Source organism: Emys orbicularis, chromosome 1, assembly GCF_028017835.1.
Source record: "Emys orbicularis isolate rEmyOrb1 chromosome 1, rEmyOrb1.hap1, whole genome shotgun sequence".
Lineage (NCBI taxonomy): Eukaryota > Metazoa > Chordata > Testudines > Emydidae > Emys > Emys orbicularis.
The window spans coordinates 156,588,086-156,607,297 of record NC_088683.1 but is presented as its reverse complement, the minus strand read 5'-3'; the positions used below and the strand labels follow the sequence as shown (position 1 = coordinate 156,607,297).

Sequence of the window (19,212 nt, the reverse complement as noted above, 5' to 3'; positions counted from 1 at the left end):
TTTTTTCCTGGAGCAATTTAATTTTCTATGAGCCTTTTTCCTATTTTTTTTTCTTCAGAGTAAGCGACACATGTTCTTTAACAAGTGAAAGATCATTGAGTTTTAACAGTTTTGATTTACCTAGATGTTCGTATCAGCCTGCATGCAACTCCCAAGATCAGTTTGACTAATTGCACTGTTTTATTTCAGCTCAAAGAAGAGCTAAAGATTTTCCTTGGACTTTCTGCTCTGAAATTTGCAGCAACAGAGTCAACTAAACATGCTGATGTGTGATTATATTCTGCGATTATTTCCCCAATATGCAGGGCCGGCTCCAGGCACCAGGCAACCAAGCACGTGCTTGGGGCGGCACCTGGTAAGGGGCGGCCAATCTTGGGGTGGCGTGGGGCAGCGCGGCGCGGCGCTCGGCGGGGGGGGGGGTTCCGGCAGCGCGGCGCTCGGCGGGGGGTGTTTGGCGGCGCGGTGTTCCACAGGGGGCGGGGGGTGTTCGGCGGTGCGGCGCTCAGTGGGGGGTGTTTGGCGGTGCTCCGCGCGGGGGGGGGGGCTTCAGCAGTGCAGCGCTCCGCGGGAGGCGGAGGTGTTCGGCGGCGCTCTGCGCGGGGGGGTTCAGCAGCGCGGCAGGGGGTGGGGGGTGTTCGGCAGCGCGGCGGGGGGCGGCGGTTGTTCGGCGGCGGCGGTGCTCGGTGGGGGGGGTGTTACGGCGGGGCGGCGCTTTTTTTTGCTGCTTGGGGCGGCAAAAAAGTTAGAACTGGCCCTGCCAATATGCAAACATGTGTAAAAGCCCAAAAAAAAGGGGGAGGGGGCCGCCAACATTTTTTTTGCTTGGGGCGGCAAAAACCCTAGAGCCGGCCCTGGCTGTACCTATTTTTAGAAATCTCACATTGGTATCTTCTTTGCATTTTGTCAAATCTGCCGTGAAAGTGTTCTTAAAACAAATGTGCTGGGTCATCATCCGAGACTGCTATAACATGAAATATATGGCAGAATGCGGGTAAACCAGAACAGGAGACATACAGTTCTCCTCCCAAGGAGTTCAGTCACAAATTTGATTAACGCATTATTTTTTTAATGAGCATCATCAGCATGTCTTCTGGAATGGTGGTCGAAGAATGAAGGGGTATATGAATATTTAGCATATCTGGCACGTAAATACCTTGCAATGCCAGCTACAAAAGTGCCATGCGAACGCCTGTTCTCACTTTCAGGTGACACTGTAAATAAGAAGCAGTATCTCCCGTAAATGTAAACAAACATGTTTGTCTTAGCGATTGGCTGAAGAAGTAGGACTGAGTGGACTTGTAGTCTCTAAAGTTTTACATTGTTTTGTGTTTGAGTGCAGTTATGTAACAAAAAAAATCTACATTTGTAAGTTACACTTTCATGAAAAAGAGATTGTACTACAGTACTTGTATGAGGTGAATTTAAAAATACAATTTCTTTTGTTTATCATTTTAACGGTGCAAATATTTGTAATAAAAAATGATACTATAAAGTGAGCACTGTACACTTTGTATTCTGTGTTCTAATAGAAATCAATATATTTGAAAATGTAGAAAAACATCCAAAAATATTTAATAAATTCCAATTGGTATTCTATTGTTTAACATTGCGATTAATTGTGATTAATTTTTTAAATCGTGATTAATTTTTGAGTTAATGGCGTGAGTTAACTGTGATTAATCGACAGCCCTAATTTATATCAATATGACTAATAGTTGAGCTTTAAGCTTGTGGGTTATCTGCATCCTATATCTTCTATTGCTTCTTGTACCCTGTATTGCCATTTATATATTCTCTAAGAGTCTCACTGAGTATTCAGACAAGGAATTCCACAATTTAGATGCCCTAACAGAGAAATTTCCAGAGAACTCGTCTAGTAAATTGTATTATTTACTGTATTTTTTTTATTTTGTACTTTTTATATTGTATTGTTTACTTCTACTTTACTTACATACGCAATTAGTTCAAAGAATTTGTCTAAAATTTATTTTTGTCATGATGTCATCGTTACAGAGAGGGATGCTGAAAATGAAGATTATTATTCTATTTTTACAACTTCGCCTTTGTATATATGCAAATATAAAGCTTTCATGTTTATAAATTCAATCCTTTCTGTGAAAATAATAAATTCCTTTTTTTTAAATTTATGGTATTGGGCCTCTTGACATAGCTTAAGGCCTCAGAATGTCATAATCTGACCCTGGCTGTATGTGACTGAATTCCATCACAGCGATTGTGTGTAGTTAGTGCATGAGACGGGGGCCTGCAGGCAGGGCCGGGTTTAGGTTTTTTGCTACCCCAAGCAAAAAAGTGTTGCAGGGTAGCCCCAGAGGGAGTGGAGCCCCAGAGAGCAGGACACGGGTCCCGCATGGCAGCGCCCCACCCTCTATGGCCCCGCTGCTGCTGCTGCTTCTGGCTGCCCTGCCACAGTTCCTGGGCAGCTTGGGCCGTTTCGCCCAGCCCCGGCTGCGGCGCTGGGGGCGGCCGCCCTGCGGCACCTGCAGGTGGCTCCGTGTGCCCCGTGGGGCGGCCCCCAGCCCAAGTGTCCCCTGCTCAGAGCCTGCCCGGCCCAGCCACAAGGTGCGGGTGCTGCTCCCCTGCGGTGCGAACCGCAGCGCCCCCAGGGTGCCCCCCGCGCACGATGCGCTGCTGCTACCAGGGGCGGCTCTAGGCTTTTGCCACCCGAAGAAGAACAAAAAAAAAAAAGATGGCCGGAATGCCGCCCCTGAAAATGTGCCGCCCCAAGCACATGCTTAGTTTGCTGGTGCCTAGAGCCGGCCCTGCCTGCAGGAAGAAAAAGGATGATCCCATGGGTAAGGATTGGACTGGTATCCAGGAGAATGGGGTTTCATCCTCATCCCTGCTACAGACTCCTGTGGAATGCCAGGCAAGTCACTATTGGATGTGGCCAGGTGTCTATATATAGAGAGAATGCCCCTTGCCCCTGCCCCAACGTGATCTCTAGGAGACAGGCAGGTCTTGTGTTACAAGCACTGGGATTCAGGAAACTGAGCTCTGGCTCTGCCACTGTCATCTTACTGGCAAAATCACTTCCCCACATCTAGGCTATTTTGCTGCTCTGTGAGACTTACAGTCCTATTTTGGCCCATTGAGGGTTCAAGAGTCAGTTTGGGCTTGAGGCTCTGGGAGTTTGAGTCTCTTTCTCGGGCTCTGGCGGAAATCGCTCAAACACAGCTTGCTCTCCCTCCTCCCCCTCCCCCGCTCAGGAGTGGGGTTGGCACTGTAGTCAGGGCCCTGGGGGACGTTTGGGTATGGTGCAGACCTGACTGGCCAGTCTGGTACTTGGTGTAATACTTTCAAACTGGCAGTAGTGACTAGGCACTGTTCATTGATGAGATGATGGCTCATAAGAGGTGCTGGCTATTTCTGGAGCATTATTGTCCAGGCCGACCTCTGAATCTAAGGGTATGTCTACACTGCGAAATTAGGTCGAATTTATAGAAGCCGGTTTTATAGAAATCGGTTGTATACAGCCGATTGTGTGTGTCCCCACATAAAATGCTCTAAGTGCTCTAGTCGGCGGACCGCGTCCACAGTACCGAGGCTAGCGTCGACTTCCGGAGCATTGCACTATGGGTAGCTATCCCACAGTTCCCGCAGTCTCCGCCGCCCATTGGAATTCTGGGTTGAGATCCCAATGCCCGAATGATGCAAAACAGTGTCGCGGGGGATTCTGGGTACATGTCGTCAGGCCCCTCCCCCTCCGTCAGAGCAACGGCAGACAATAGATTCGCGCCTTTTTACCTGGGTTACCTGTGCAGACAACATACCACGGCAAGCATGGAGCCCGCTCAGCTCAGCTCACCGTCACCATATGTCATCTGGGTGCCAGCAGACATGGGACTGCATTGCTACACAGCAGCAGCAGCTAACTGCCTTTTGGCGGTAGACGGTGCAGCATGACTGGTAGCCGTGGGGCTGGCAGCCATAGGGCTGCATTGCACCAGCCCCTTGCCTTTTGGTAGAAGATGGTATATTACGATTGGTATCCATCGTCATCGTACTGCAGTGGCTGTCGATCATGGGCACCGGGGCAGACATGCTCAGTCCTATTGAACTGTCTTGACGATGATGGCTATCAGTCGTAGTATGCTGTTTTCTGCCAAGCGCCCAGTATTTTCTGCTAAGCACCCAGAAGAGGCCGAGGGCGATCTGGGTGCTGGCAGACGTGGGGCTGCATTGCTACACAGCAGCAGCCCCTTGCCTTTTGGTAGAAGATGGTATATTACGACTGGTATCCATCGTCATCATACTGCAGTGGCTATCAGTCATGCTGCACCGTCGGCTGCCAGCTTAAGATGTAAAAAATAGATTTGTTCTGTATTCATTAGCTTCCCCCTCCCTCCGTGAAATCAACGGCCTGCTAAACCCAGGGTTTTGAGTTCAATCTTTGGGGGGGGCCATTCTGTGTGACAGTTGTTTGTGTTTCTCCCTGATGCACAGCCACCTTTGTTGATTTTAATTCCCTGTACCTGTACGCCATGTTGTCACTCGCCCCTCCCTCCCTCCCTCCTTCCCCTGGTCCGTCAGATACTAGTTTCGCGCCTTTTTTCAGACCAGGCGCCATAGCTAGCACTAGGATCATGGAGCCCGCTCAGATCACCGCGGCAATTATGAGCACTATGAACACCACGCGCATTGTCCTGGAGTATATGCAGAGCCAGGACTTGCCAAAGCAAAACCAGGACCAGCCGAGGAGGTGATTGCAGCGCGGCGATGAGAGTGATGAGGAAATTGACATGGACATAGACCTCTCACAAGGCACAGGCCCCAGCAATGTGGAAATCATGGTGTTACTGGGGCAGGTTCATGCCGTGGAATGCCGATTCTGGGCCCGGGAAACAAGCACAGACTGGTGGGACCGCATCGTGCTGCAGGTGTGGGACGATTCCCAGTGGCTGCGAAACTTTCGCATGCGTAAGGGCACTTTCATGGAACTTTGTGACTTGCTTTCCCCTGCCCTGAAGCGCCAGAATACCAGGATGAGAGCAGCCCTCACAGTTGAGAAGCGAGTGGCGATAGCCCTGTGGAAGCTTGCAACGCCAGACAGCTACCGGTCAGTCGGGAATCAATTTGGAGTGGGCAAATCTACTGTGGGGGCTGCTGTGATCCAAGTTGCCAGGGCAATGAAAGACCTGGTGATATCAAGGGTAGTGACTCTGGGAAACGTGCAGGCCATAGTGGATGGCTTTGCTGCAATGGGATTCCCAAACTGTGGTGGGGCCATAGACGGAACCCATATCCCTATCTTGGCACCGGAGCACCAAGCCACCGAGTACATAAACCGCAAGGGGTACTTTTCAATGCTGGTGCAAGCCCTGGTGGATCACAAGGGACGTTTCACCAACATCAACGTGGGCTGGCCGGGAAGGGTACATGATGCTCGCGTCTTCAGGCACTCTGCTCTGTTTCGAAAGCTGGAGGAAGGGACTTTCTTCCCGGACCAGAAAGTAACCGTTGGGGATGTTGAAATGCCTATCGTGATCCTTGGGGACCCAGCCTACCCCTTAATGCCATGGCTCATGAAGCCGTACATAGGCAGCCTGGACAGGAGTCAGGACCTGTTCAACTACAGGCTGAGCAAGTGCCGAATGGTGGTGGAATGTGCATTTGGACGTTTAAAAGCGCGCTGGCGCAGCTTACTGACTCGCTCAGACCTCAGCGAAAAGAATATCCCCATTGTTATTGCTGCTTGCTGTGCGCTCCACAATATCTGTGAGAGTAAGGGGGAGACATTTATGGCGGGGTGGGAGGTTGAGGCAAATCGCCTGGCCGCTGATTACGCGCAGCCAGACACCAGGGCGGTTAGAGGAGCACAGCAGGGCGCGTGCGCATCAGAGAAGCTTTGAAAACGAGTTTTGTGACTGTCCAGGCTACGGTGTGAAACTTCTGTTTGTTACTCCTTGATGAACCCTCCGCCCCCCCCCACCCGGTTCACTCTACTTCCCTGTAAGCCAACCATCCCACCCTCCCCTCCCCCCTTCGAGCACCGCTTGCAGAGGCAATAAAGTCATTGTTACTTCACATTCATGCATTCTTTATTAATTCATCACACAACTAGGGGGATAATTGCCAAGGTAGCCCGGGATGGGTGGGGGAGGAGGGAAGGAAAAAGACACACTGCAGTTTAAAACTTTAACTCTTATTGAAGGCCAGCCTTCTGATGCTAGGGCAATCATCTGGGGTGGAGTGACTGGGTGGCCGGAGGCCCCCCCACCGTGTTCTTAGGCGTCTGGATGAGGAGGCTATGGAACTTGGGGAGGAGGGCTGTTGGTTAGGGGCTGTAGCGGCGGTCTCTGCTCCTGCTGCCTTTCCTGCAGCTCAACCATATGCTGGAGCATATCAGTTTGATGCTCCAGCAGCCGGAGCATCGACTCTTGCCTTCTGTCTGCAAGCTGACGCCACCTATCATCTTCAGCCCGCAACTTGCTCTGTTCATCCCGCGATTCAGCCCGCCACCTCTCCTCTCGTTCATATTGTGCTTTTCTGTAGTCTGACATTGACTGCCTCCACGCATTCTGCTGTGCTCTGTCAGCGTGGGAGGACATCTGGAGTTCCGTGAACATATCATCCCGCCTCCTCCGTTTTCTCTTTCTAATCTTCACTAGCCTCTGTGAAGGAGAAACATTTGCAGCTGGTGGAGGAGAAGGGAGAGGTGGTTAAAAAAGACACATTTTAGAGAACAATGGGTACACTCTTTCACGTTAAATTTTGCTGTTCACGTTACACAGCACATGTGCTTTCGTTACAAGGTCGCATTTTTCCTCTTATATTGAGGGCCTGCCGGTTTGGTGTGAGAGATCACTCACGCAGTGCCAGGCCACAGATTTCGGCTTGCAGGCAGCCATGGTAAGACACAGTCTTTTGGCTTTTTTAACCTTCTTAACATGTGGGAATGGTTTCAAACAGTAGCGCTGTCATAACTATAAAGGGAAGGGTAACAGCTCTCCTGTGTACAGTACTATAAAATCCCTCCTGGCCAGAGACTCCAAAATCCTTTTACCTGTAAAGGGTTAAGAAGCTCGGGTAACCTGGCTGACACCTGACCCAAAGGACCAATAAGGGGACAAGATACTTTCAAATCTTGGGGGGGGAAAGGCTTTTGTGTGTGCTCTTTGTTTTAAGGGGTTGTTCGCTCTTGGGACTGAGAGGGACCAGATATCAATCCAGGTTCTCCCCATCTTTCTAAACAAGTCTCTCATATTTCAGACTTGTAAGTAAAAAGCCAGGCAAGGCGTCTTAGTTTTACTTTGTTTTCTCAACTTGTAAATGTACCTTTTACTAGAGTGTTTATCTTTGTTTGCTATACTTTGAACCTGGGCTAGAGGGGGGTCCTCTGAGCAATTTTAGTTTGATTACCCTGTAAAGTTATTTTCCATACTGATTTTACAGAGATGATTTTTACCTTTTTCTTTAATTAAAAGCCTTCTTTTTAAGAACCTGATTGATTTTTCCTTGTTTTTAGATCCAAGGGAGTTGGATCTGTATTCACCAGGAGTTGGTGAAAGGAAGGAGGGGGGAAGGGTCAATTTCTCCTTGTTTTAAGATCCAAGGGGTTTGGATCTGTATTCACCAGGGAATTGGTGAAAGATTTCTCAAAGCTTCCCAGGGAAGGGAATGGTGGCAGCGGACCAGAACTAAGCTGGTAGTTAAGCTTAGAAGTCCTCATGCAGGCCCCCACACTTGTACCCTAAAGTTCAAAGTGGGGATACAGCCTTGACAAGCGCTCTCATTTCCCATACCAAGCACCCGTTGGGTTGGCCATTTAAAATGGGTTTGCAATGTAAAAGGAGGGGCTGCGGTTTCCGGGTTAACATGCAGCACATACCCAACTAACTCCCCTCCCCCACCACACCCAATTCTCTGGGATGATCACTTCACCCCCTCCCCCCACCACGTGGCTAACAGCGGGGAATATTTCTGTTCAGCAGAGCAGGAACGGGCACCTCTGAATGTCCCCTTAATAAAATCGCCCCATTTCAACCAGGTGACCGTGAATGATATCACTCTCCTGAGGATAACAAAGAGCGATAAGGAATGGATGTTGTCTGCATGCCAGCAAACACCGGGACCATACGCTGCCATGCTTTGTTATGCAATGATTCCAGACTACGTGCTACTGGCCTGGCATGGTAAAGTGTCCTACCATGGCGGACGGGATAAGGCAGCCCTCCCCAGAAACCTTTTGCAAAGGCTTTGGGAGTACATGAAGGAGAGTTTTCTGGAGATGTCCCTAGAGGATTTCCGCTCCATCCCCATACACGTTAACAGACTTTTCCAGTAGCTGTACTGGCCGCGATTGCCAGGGCAAATTAATCATTAATCATTAAACATGCTTGCTTTTAAACCATGTGTAATATTTACAAAGGTACACTCACCAGACGTCCCCTGTGCGCCCTCAGGGGATGGGAGCACGCCTTGGGTGAGTTTGGGGGTTACTGGTTCCAGGTCCAGGGTGATAAACATATTCTGGCTGTTGGGGAAACCGGTTTCTCTGCTTCCTTGCTGCTGTGAGCTATCTACATTATCTCCATCCTCATCTTCCTCGTACCCCGAACCCGCTTCCCTGTGTGTTTCTCCAGTGAGGGAGTCATAGCACACGGTTGGGGTAGTGGTGGCTGCACCCCCTAGAATGGCATGCAGCTCCGCCTAGAAGCGGCATGTTTGCGGCTCTGCCCCGGACCTTCCGTTTGCTTCTCTGGCTTTGTGGTAGGCTTGCCTTAGCTCCTTAATTTTCACGCGGCACTGCTGTGCGTCCCTGTTATGGCCTCTGTCCTTCATGGCCTTGGAGACCTTTTCTAATATTTTGCCATTTCGTTTACTGCTACGGAGTTCAGCTAGCACTGATTCATCTCCCCATATGGCGAGCAGATCCCGTACCTCCCGTTCTGTCCATGCTGGAGCTCTTTTGCGATCCTGGGACTCCATCATGGTTACCTGTGCTGATGAGCTCTGCGTGGTCACCTGTGCTCTCCACGCTGAGCAAACAGGAAATGAAATTCAAACGTTCGCGGGGCTTTTCCTGTCTACCTGGTCAGTGCATCTGAGTTGAGAGTGCTGTCCAGAGCGGTCACAATGAAGCACTGTGGGATAGCTCCCGGAGGCCAATAACGTCGAATTCCGTCCACACTACCCCAATTCCGACCCGCTAAGGCCGATTTTATCGCTAATCCCCTCGTCGGAGGTGGAGTAAAGAAACCGGTTTAAAGGGCCCTTTAAGTCGAAAGAAAGGGCTTCGTCGTGTGAACGTGTCCAGGCTTAATTCGATTTAACGCGGCTAAAGTCGACCTAAACTCGTAGTGTAGACCAGGCCTAACTCGCTGAGATCCCTGCCTTTGCTTTGCCAATGACACCCGCCTTGACTAGTCACTCCTCCCTCAAGCACTCGTGTGCTTCTCCCATGCCACCCCCTATGTGTGGGGAAAACTCCCCATCAAACTTTGTGATGCTGCCACCTTCTGCCTTCTTAAAACCTACCTCTGCTGGGACCCCTACAAATGCTCCCCTCTGCCGCTGGGTGAGGAAACAGCAAGCTGTATCTTCTGCTAAACCCCTGCGTGCTGCCAGGGAGTAACAGAACAAGGGAGTGAAGGGACTGGGGCAGCATGTTGTGTAGTTTCCACTAACACTTGCCTTTCCATCTGTCTTCCCACAGGTGGATGCAGTGCGGGTGTATGTGAAGAGTGACTCTGAGGACCTGCAGTATCCCATCCTGTTTGTAGTTCGCCAGCAGAAGGGGGTCCTGTCATGGCAAGTCCCTCTGATTTTTCGAGGCCTGTAAGTGACATTCTCTTTGCAGTTTGTAACAGGCGGGTTGTCCCTCCTTCCCCAGTTGCTAAATCTCACCATTTTACTGTAAGTCTGGGAATACTTGGTGCGGTGGCTTGTTTAAGTTTCCCATGGTCTCACAATTGCTGGCATCCAACTTGTGAATTTTCTCTTGGTCAAAATGATTGACATTTCCCATTAGCAAGGTAAATTGAACAGATTGATTCAACTTAGCAATGCCCTGTTTTCAAAGTGTATGTGCAGAGCATCCTGGCCCCTGGCTCTCCTGTGGTTGGCCGCACTGCCAACTGGCCATGCTATGGGCTACTCACAGTTGGCAGATAGCCTTTGCACTTCCTCTTCTTATTCACCAGCATGCTCTTCTCCCCCCATCCCTCAAATGCTGTGCAAAATACGACATGCTGAGAAAATACAGGGGAGACACTTCTCAAAAGCATCAAGCTATGTCCTCAGGCATTTCAATCTGTGAGATACACACACCACACCTCTTTTACAGCTACTTGGAGGGGTGTAGTTAAATAGTTCTTGGCTCTTGTCAAGATTTTACTGTATCTGGCTTCATGAGCCAGGGGAGCAGATGGTAGGCTGGGACACCCAGAATAAGTCACTACAGTTGCAGGAGGGAACATTTCTGCATTGCATTTTGCAAATAGAGGTGAATTTCTGAATATCCCCTCAGTGTGGACTTGTCCCAACAACGGTTGGTGAACCTGCCTCTGTGATCCACCAAGTCCTGCAGAGCATCTAGTTGATAAACTGTGAGAGGAGGGGCCTATAACTGGTACATGCATCCCATCACTAGCACTTGCACAACTCAGGAACTGGAATTGTTCCTAACCAGTGACCTCCAGCACACCTCAACCACATGATGCTGCAGCACACAATGGATAGGCACGCGTGCCTCCATCACCAAACTAGTTTCCAAGGGGGGAGGGATAGCTCAGTGGTTTGAGCATTGGCCTGCTAAACGCAGGGTTGTGAGTTCAATCCTTGAGGGGGGCCATTTAGCGATCTGGGGCAAAATCAGTACTTGGTCCTGCTAGTGAAGGCAGGGGACTGGACTCAATGACCTTTCAAGGTCCCTTCCAGCTCTATGAGATAGGTATATCTCCATATATTATATTATAACTGACTCATAGCAATCTGGGGTTAAGCTTCCAAATGCTAATCCCCTTTCAATTCTCCTTGCTGAGGCAGACTTGCACTGCAGCGGAGTTCCAGGGAAATGGCCTTGCACAGCCTGAGGTTCTGAAGCCACTGCTGGTCATCCCGGGTCTGTCTATCTCTGCTAGAATAGAAGGAAGGCATTTTTCTGTTCCATTTTATTTGGTGGCTGTTGGCTTTTTTTCCTTTTGGCTGCTGTAGTTACCAGAGGACCTACAACTACCAGGAAGTGAGCCGTACACTCTGCCCTTCGGAACCCACGCCTGAGATGGGACCCTCTGAGCAGATCATATTTGTAGATGTGGCTTCCATGGCACTGTTTGATATTGAGTATGAGCTGCTGGTCACGAGGCTCAAGAGCTTCCAACTCACGTAAGCAGGATTTGTGAATGTGTGCAAGTGGGATTGTCGTGTGTGTGTGTGCGCGCGCGCGCTCATACAGGGTGGAAACTGCTCCCACTCACATCTAGGTAGATACAAGGATAGTGCCTTCAATTACGCTTTCTTCACATCCTAGGAGAACACATGAGATGAGAAACTTTTTTTTATTGGTGGCACTGAACGGGGGAAAAAATCTAAGGCACTAGCCTCCCCGCTCTTGCTGTTTTAGACCAAAGCTTTCCTGAGTGTGGTTCCCCAGGTAGGCTCACTTCCAGCTGCAAGGGACCAGAGACTCTCAGCTGAGACCATTTATCTGGTGGGGTCACTCGGGTCGTTCCTCAGGATCACCATGCCTTAGGGCTCTGTCTCCCTGGGCTACAGGAATGAAGCACCATCCTCACTTTTATGAAAGACTCTGCCTCCTGGATGGGCTTGGTCTGAAGGTGGTCCCCTGGCTTTCAGGGTAAGGAGAAACCCATTCCTCAGGCAGGAGGAAGTCAGCCTCCCAGTGACTTCAGGCCCACTGGTCAGGCCTAGGGCTGCAGCTTGGAGCAGCCCTGTTCTGTTGCCTCTTTGGACTAGAAGGAAAGGGACAGGTCACTTCCTCCTTCCTTCTAAGAGCCCCCCAAGTTACTCCCTCTTCCTGCTTAAATAGCTGGCCTGATGAGATTAGGTGGAACTCTTCTCTCCAGCAAGTGGACTAAGCTAGAGCCCCCAGGTAGGGCATGCCTTCTGTCAGGCTCTCTTTGAAGGGAATTAACTCCTTGCCTGCCTGATACAGCACAGGATGCACACACCTCCTCTTAGGGTGGCAATGGAGGTGCCACACCAGAGAAGACGAGGGGTCCATTTGACCAATATTCAATTCCCAGCAGTGGCCAACACCTGATTCAGAGTAAGGTGAAATCTGCCCATAATTCACCTCAATAGCTATGCACTGTTGTGTGGATAGGGGATTCCTTCCTGACTGCTGCACCGATGACCTGGGGCCCTGAAGCATGAGGTCTGATTACTTCTATTGAAACCTGAGCATAACATTCTCCTGTCCTCTACCGAAATCCATCCCCAGTCTGACTCGTGACCTTCTGCACTATTTTTTCTTTAGTTTAAATTGAGCTTGGAGATTGTCATTGTGCAGTAGGTGCTGATTGGCAGAGTGCTCAGCTAGAGCACCCAGGCAATCAGGAGCCTGCGCATTTATTTCTCAAAAGAAATACGGAGTCAGTTCATATCCTTGGGATCAGTGCTCAGAGGGGAGCTCCTTCCAATGTGTATGGGGTGGGAAAGGATCGGCTGCTTTGGTAGCAGGGTTCCCTGCATCTTCCTGAGCAAGATTCCTGTTGGTCTGTGGGGATCTGAGTGGAAATGGGATAGGCAATGGGAAGGAAGCATATCTTTTTCTGACACTTGCTGGGACAGCCAGAGGTGGCATGGTTCCAATGGAAAGTCAGGGGCTCTGCTCCACGAGGGAATCCCCGGCAGATAGGGTGACCAGACAGCAAGTGTGAAAAATTGGGACGGGAGTGGGGGGTAATAGAAGGCTATAAAAGAAAAAGACCCAGAAATCGGGACTGTCCCTATAAAATCGGGACATCTGGTCACCCTACCGGTAGAGCAGCTCCGATGAACCAGTGCTGGCAGAGAGGTGGCATAGAGCCAGAGGACTTCTATGCAGACGGCTTTGTGCCCCCATGGAGCTCTGAGATCTGTGGGGTTTGTGGACCAGCTATCCTGCTTTCTTCTGTAGGCTGGGGTTAGGTGGGAAGTCCCCACTCCCACGAAGGTAAGCTGTGTCAGTTTCTTGGCCCCTCCATGAGTATGTCTGCAGAGGGGGGGACAATTTAGGCTAGGATTATTTTCAGCACTGCTGCTGTCAGAGATGCTCTCAGATGGGCTGATGCAGGGGGAGGGGGATGCAAGGCCAAATGCGGGGAGCCTGCTGGGACTGTTGATTGGGGGAGGGGTCACTAACAGAAAATGTGGCGGGCTCTCCTTGTTACTCTTTTGTGGCATGGGGGCTCCCCGGGTGAGCTGGGGGCAAGCTTCAAAGTTGGGTGTGTGAGAAGGATCCTTTTGTGTCTGGAAATGTGCCCTGCAATGGCCTGGGGAAAAGGAGGAGGGGAGCCAGGGCCAAGTCGGGCCCTGGCTGCATGGCCAAGATGAGACTGCCTGTGGGCTAGCTAAGCCAAGCAACCTCTGTGTGGTGTTGAGAGGGAGCTCCTCCCAGGAGTACAAGTTCTTCTGTCGTCTCACTCACAGCCTGAACCTCTGCGGCTCCAAACGCTGCATCCAGTTTGTCTGTCATCCCACTGTGCTGTGGCCATAGGACAAAGAGCTGGGAACCTGGCTGACTGCGAATACTGGGGGCCAGCATAGCCTGGAGGTGGGCACATAGTGGGGAGTCAGGCAATCATGAGCTCTCAACTGGTTCTGCCACTGACTTGCTGTGTGCTTGTCACATCCCCTGTGTGTGCCTCAGTTTCTCAATCTGTAGACCAGGGAATATAAAATACTTCAGTACCAATGAAGAGGAAGGAAAATGCACATTTCTCTTAACTCTCTAAGTTGCTCTTCAAAATGTTTATTTCCTCTCAAATGCTTACACACACACCCACCCTAAATTTTACTCTGCCATTTAAGTGGACAGGTTCTGAGAAAAGTCAGTGATATTGTTCACACAAAATAATCCAGGATAATCCTGTTCCTCTATTTTCCATGAAAAAGCTGTGAACAATTGGGTGCCTGTGGCCTCTGATTCCCAAATTCTACAGAATAAACAGATCATGGTTTGAAATAGGACAGATGATCTAGATAATTGAATATATCCTCTGCCAGGGCAGAATCTACAGAATTCCAAAGCTTTGCTCAAATCCACTTTGATTGCTGAACAGAATTGTTAACTTTATTAAAATTTCCAAGGATTGATCTAGACCAGTGGTTCCCAAACTGGGGTTCGTGAACCCCTGGGGGTTCGCGAAATGTTACAGGGGGTTCTCGGGGAAAAATTCCCTAATGGCGGACAGAGCTGTCCCTAGGGACCCCAGGCAGCACGGGACCAGCAGCCCCTGGACTTCCAAGAGTGAAGCAGATCAAAGTAAGCACATCTATCACACTGAGGAGATTTAAACTTCAAGACTCCTTATAAGAAATGGAAAGGGAGGTGGAATTTTTTTGCTGTTTTTAAAATTAAATAAGCAGATAGTATTGTTTTTAAAAGTATTATGAAGAATAAGTTTAAGCTTTGTTGTAACGTGTGTTGTTGTTTGCTTGAACTGCTCAAGACCTGAATGTATAAGAACTCTTTGAGTTGGCTTCTTAGATACCTTCATGCTGTTTCACATCTGATACTTCTTGATGAAACATAGGAGCCTTGTCTTATAACAAGCTTATTCAAATATCAGGGAGTAGCCGTGTTAGTCTGTATCTACAAAAACAACAAGGAGTCTGGTGGCACCTTAAAGACTAACAGATTTATTTGGGCATAAGCTTTCGTGGGTAAAAACCTCACTTCTTCAGATGCATAGAGTGAAAGTTACAGATGCAGGCATTATATACTGACACATGGAGAGCAGGGAGTTACTTCGCAAGTGGAGAACCAGTGTTGACAGGGCCAATTCAATCAGGGTGGATGTAGTCCACTGCCAATAATAGATGAGGTGGTGTCACTTCCAGGAGAGGAAAAGCTGCTTCTGTAATGAGCCAGCCACTCCCAGTCCCTATTCAAGCCCAGATTAATGGTGTTAAATTTGCAAATGAATTTTAGTTCTGCTGTTTCTCTTTGAAGTCTGTTTCTGAAGTTTTTTTGTTCAATGATAGTGACTTTTAAATCTGTAATAGAATGACCAGGGAGATTGAAGTGTTCACTTACTGGCTTTTGTATGTTACCATTCCTGATGTCCGATTTGTGTCCATTTATTCTTTTGCGGAGGGACTGTCCGGTTTGGCCAATGTACATGGCAGAGGGGCATTGCTGGCACATGATGGCATATATAACATTAGTAGATGTGCAGGTGAATGAGCCCTTGATGCTATGGCTGATGTGGTTGGATCCTCTGATGGTGTCGCCAGAGTAGATATGGGGACAGAGTAGGCAATGAGGTTTGCTACAGGGATTGGTTCCTGGGTTGGTGTTTCTGTGGTGTGGTGTGTAGTTGCTGGTGAGTATTTGCTTCAGGTTGGGGGGTTGTCTGTAAGCGAGGACTGGCCTGCCTCCCAAGGTCTGTGAGAGTGAGGGATCATTTTCCAGGATAGGTTGTAGATCGTGGATAATGCGCTGGAGAGGTTTTAGCTGGGGGCTGTATGTGATGGCCAGTGGTGTTCTGTTATTGTCCTTGTTGGGCCTGTCCTGTAGTAGGTGATTTCTGGGTACCCGTCTTGCTCTGTCAATCTGTTTCCTCACTTCCCCAGGTGGGTATTGTAGTTTTAAGAATGCTTGATAAAGATCTTGTAGGTGTTTGTCTCTGTCTGAGGGGTTGGAGCAAATTCGACACCATCAGAGGACCCAACCATATCAGCCACACCATCAAGGGCTCATTCACCTGCACATCTACTAATGTTATATATGCCATCATGTGCCAGCAGTGCCCCTCTGCCATGTACATTGGCCAAACCGGACAGTCCCTCCGCAAAAGAATAAATGGACACAAATCGGACATCAGGAATGGTAACATACATAAGCCAGTAAGTGAACACTTCAATCTCCCTGGTCATTCTATTACAGATTTAAAAGTCACTATCATTGAACAAAAAAACTTCAGAAACAGACTTCAAAGAGAAACTGCAGAACTAAAATTCATTTGCAAATTTAACACCATTAATCTGGGCTTGAATAGGGACTGGGAGTGGCTGGCTCATTACAGAAGCAGCTTTTCCTCTCCTGGAATTGACACCTCCTCATCTATTATTGGGAGTGGACCACATCCACCCTGATTGAATTGGCCCTGTCAACACTGGTTCTCCACTTGCGAAGTAACTCCCTGCTCTCCATGTGTCAGTATATAATGCCTGCATCTGTAACTTTCACTCTATGCATCTGAAGAGGTGAGGTTTTTACCCACGAAAGCTTATGCCCAAATAAATCTGTTAAGCTTATTCAAAGTGATGCAAGCTACGAAAGTGAGATCTTGGAGGAGTGTTGCCGTTTTCATAATGTAATAAAAATACTGTAATGATAAATAATAATTAATAATAAATAGTGTGTAACAAGCATGTCATAAAAACAAATTTTATATTTCCAAGATCACTGCTTTTATAATTTATACTCAGGTAAAGGAGAAAATCCCTGGAAATATTCATTTTTAGGAGGGGGTTCGCGAGACTTGACATTTTGGTGAAAGGGGTTCACAGGTTGTTAAAGTTTGGGAACCACTGATCTAGACTAAAACTATGATACAGAACAGCACTTTAGCTGCTCCATATCCAAACTTAAACACAGATAATGCCACCCAGAACATTAGCACCAACCTTGTGCCACCTTTTCCTCTCCCCAGACACTTCTTTAAAAGGACTACAGTAGCTGACTTGAACTGCATGTCAGCCCATCTGCATACACAGTGAGATAATTAACCCTTTAATTTCTGGACTAAAACGCAACACTAGAAAAGTGCATATCTACCATGCTCATGTGCATGCACTCATGCTTGCTCTTAGATTGAATGGAAATGAATTCTTAGCCTTTTGATTAACACTGCATATTGCCTTGTGTTATGCTGGGATTCTGAATGAGCAGGAGAAAATAAAATCAGTCCTAGAACCAAACAGTGTCCTTCCTGTGTGCTTAAACAATGCACACATTAAGGAGGCTAGTCCCACAGTATTTCTAACCCAAGTGCTGGACAACTCGCAGAAACACTTGTTGCACAGTCGCCAACATCTGAAAACTTTTGCTGATGCGATTCTCCAACTAAGCTGCCAAATATTAGAAACTGAGATGTAGAGCGTCAAGCCTAGTGGTTGGTGCTGTGGCAGCCGGGCCAGGAACTGGAGCCAGAGGTAGAAGCCAGAGTCAAGAGCAGGTTTGGAACAAAGGAGGAGCCGGGCTAGGAACAGGGCTGGAGCAGGCTAAGGCCTGTGAAGTTTGTCGCCATTATCAGGCGCGGAGAGATCAAGCCATGACGTGATGTTGATGCTGTTTCTCCTGTGAGACTTATATACCTACCCTGAGAGCCACCAGACCAGCTCCTGGCTTGTAAACTGGCTGGAGCCTATCACAGAAATGACTTATTACTGCATGTGGCTTAATTAGGCTCTAACTCCTCACATCACCTCCCCATCAAGGATGCTTCCCCAACATCCTTGGGCCCAGCTTTTCTGGGGACAATCAATAGAATTCCTGAAAGAGGTTGGGTGCATGCATGTTACTAGCCAGTTCCCACAAATGGTTGGCTGAGCCGTACTGTTTCCAGTCCATGAGGTACATGCTTTATCCTTGGAGGAGCTTAGAATCCAGGATCTGTTCCACCTAGTATTCTTCCTTCCCCTGAACTGTGACAGGAGGGGTGGAGGTTGTTTTTTGCATCTGGGAAAGGAGTTATCCACATATTTATTCAATAAACAAACATACCAGCTGTATCTTCATAGTATGGGGTAACTGGAGCTTGAAGGCCACCATCTTGATCTGTTGAATGGTCTGGAATGGGCCAAGATAATGGTGGTCTAGTTTCTTTGAGGGTTGGGAGGTATCCAAGTGTTGAGTTGAGAGCCATACCTTGTCTCCAACCACCATAGGAGAGTCCTGTCAACGGATTTCGGCATATCATTTGTAGTCCTCCTTGGCTGAGTTTGTGTGATTTTAATTCCTCTCGGATGCAGTGGAGATGTTGAACCAAATAAGAAGCCGCAGGACCATGGGAAATTAGTGGTACGGATGGATGGAATCAGTGATGAAAGCTATTATTGACATAGAAAGGACTTTGGTGTCAGAAATGGGTGGGTTAAGCTGTGATGGGTCGGGGGCCTTGTTTGAGTAACTGCAGGGCAACTTCAGTGGAGCAGGCATGGTTTGGGTCATTAAACATACATAAAAAAATCACTAACAAATTCATCAAAGTTGTGGAGAATCGGGTCTCTCTGCTCCAGGAGTGGCGATGCCTAATCCAGTGCTTTGCCTGCCAGTAAGCTGATGATGAGCTCTACCTTACTTTGGTTATTTGAGTACATATCTGGGCACAACAGGAACAGCAGTGACATTGATTGAGAAACCCCCAAAACTTCTAATGGTTCCCACCAAATCTCTTTGGTAGAAGGAGCTTAGACCACAGCTTATGGTGTGGAAGGACGTGGCACCACTGGGATCTGTGAGTGCAGGAAGGCATTTTCCCATTGTAGCTGGCCACTTGGTTCTGGAGGGTGTGCCTGGAGATTTCATTTTGACTGTTGGGGACACCTGCAGGCATAAACAATCTATCTTGGCCACTGGGCCTGACAGGTCAGGCTGCTCAAACTGTTAGAAACCAAGATATAGAGGGCCATGCCTAGTGGTTGGAGCAGTGGCAGTCCTGTCTAGTGGTCAGTGCAGTGGCAGCTGGGCCAAGAACTGTATACAGGCAAAGGTCTGAGCTGGAGTCAGGAGTCAAGAGCAGGTTTGGAACAAAGCAGGAGCAGGGACGGAGCAGGGCTGGGAACAAGGCTGGAGTCAGAGCAGGCTAAGGCCAGTGGAGTCTATCATCACTATGAGGCAGGGGAGACTTCTAGCCACGAAATGACATTGGGCAAACGGAGGTGTTGCTTCTCCTGTGAGGCTTCTATACCGGCTCTGAGAGGTAAACCAGCTCCTGGTTTGTAGATTGGCTGAGGCCTACAATAGAATGACTCATCACTGCATGTGGCTTAATCAGGCTTTCGTTCAGGGATGACTCA

At 48.7% G+C, this 19,212-nt stretch overlaps 1 protein-coding gene across 1 annotated transcript in view; it reads left to right on the top strand.

Annotated features, from left to right (window-relative positions):
- Positions 1 to 19,212, top strand: part of SIDT1 (SID1 transmembrane family member 1) — a 93,811-nt gene that overhangs the window by 28,606 nt on the left and 45,993 nt on the right. The window contains exons 2-3 of the mRNA XM_065406433.1: positions 9,677 to 9,798; positions 11,176 to 11,346. Of these exons, the coding sequence (XP_065262505.1) occupies positions 9,677 to 9,798; positions 11,176 to 11,346 (293 nt within the window). The remainder of the gene's footprint in view (positions 1 to 9,676; positions 9,799 to 11,175; positions 11,347 to 19,212) is intronic.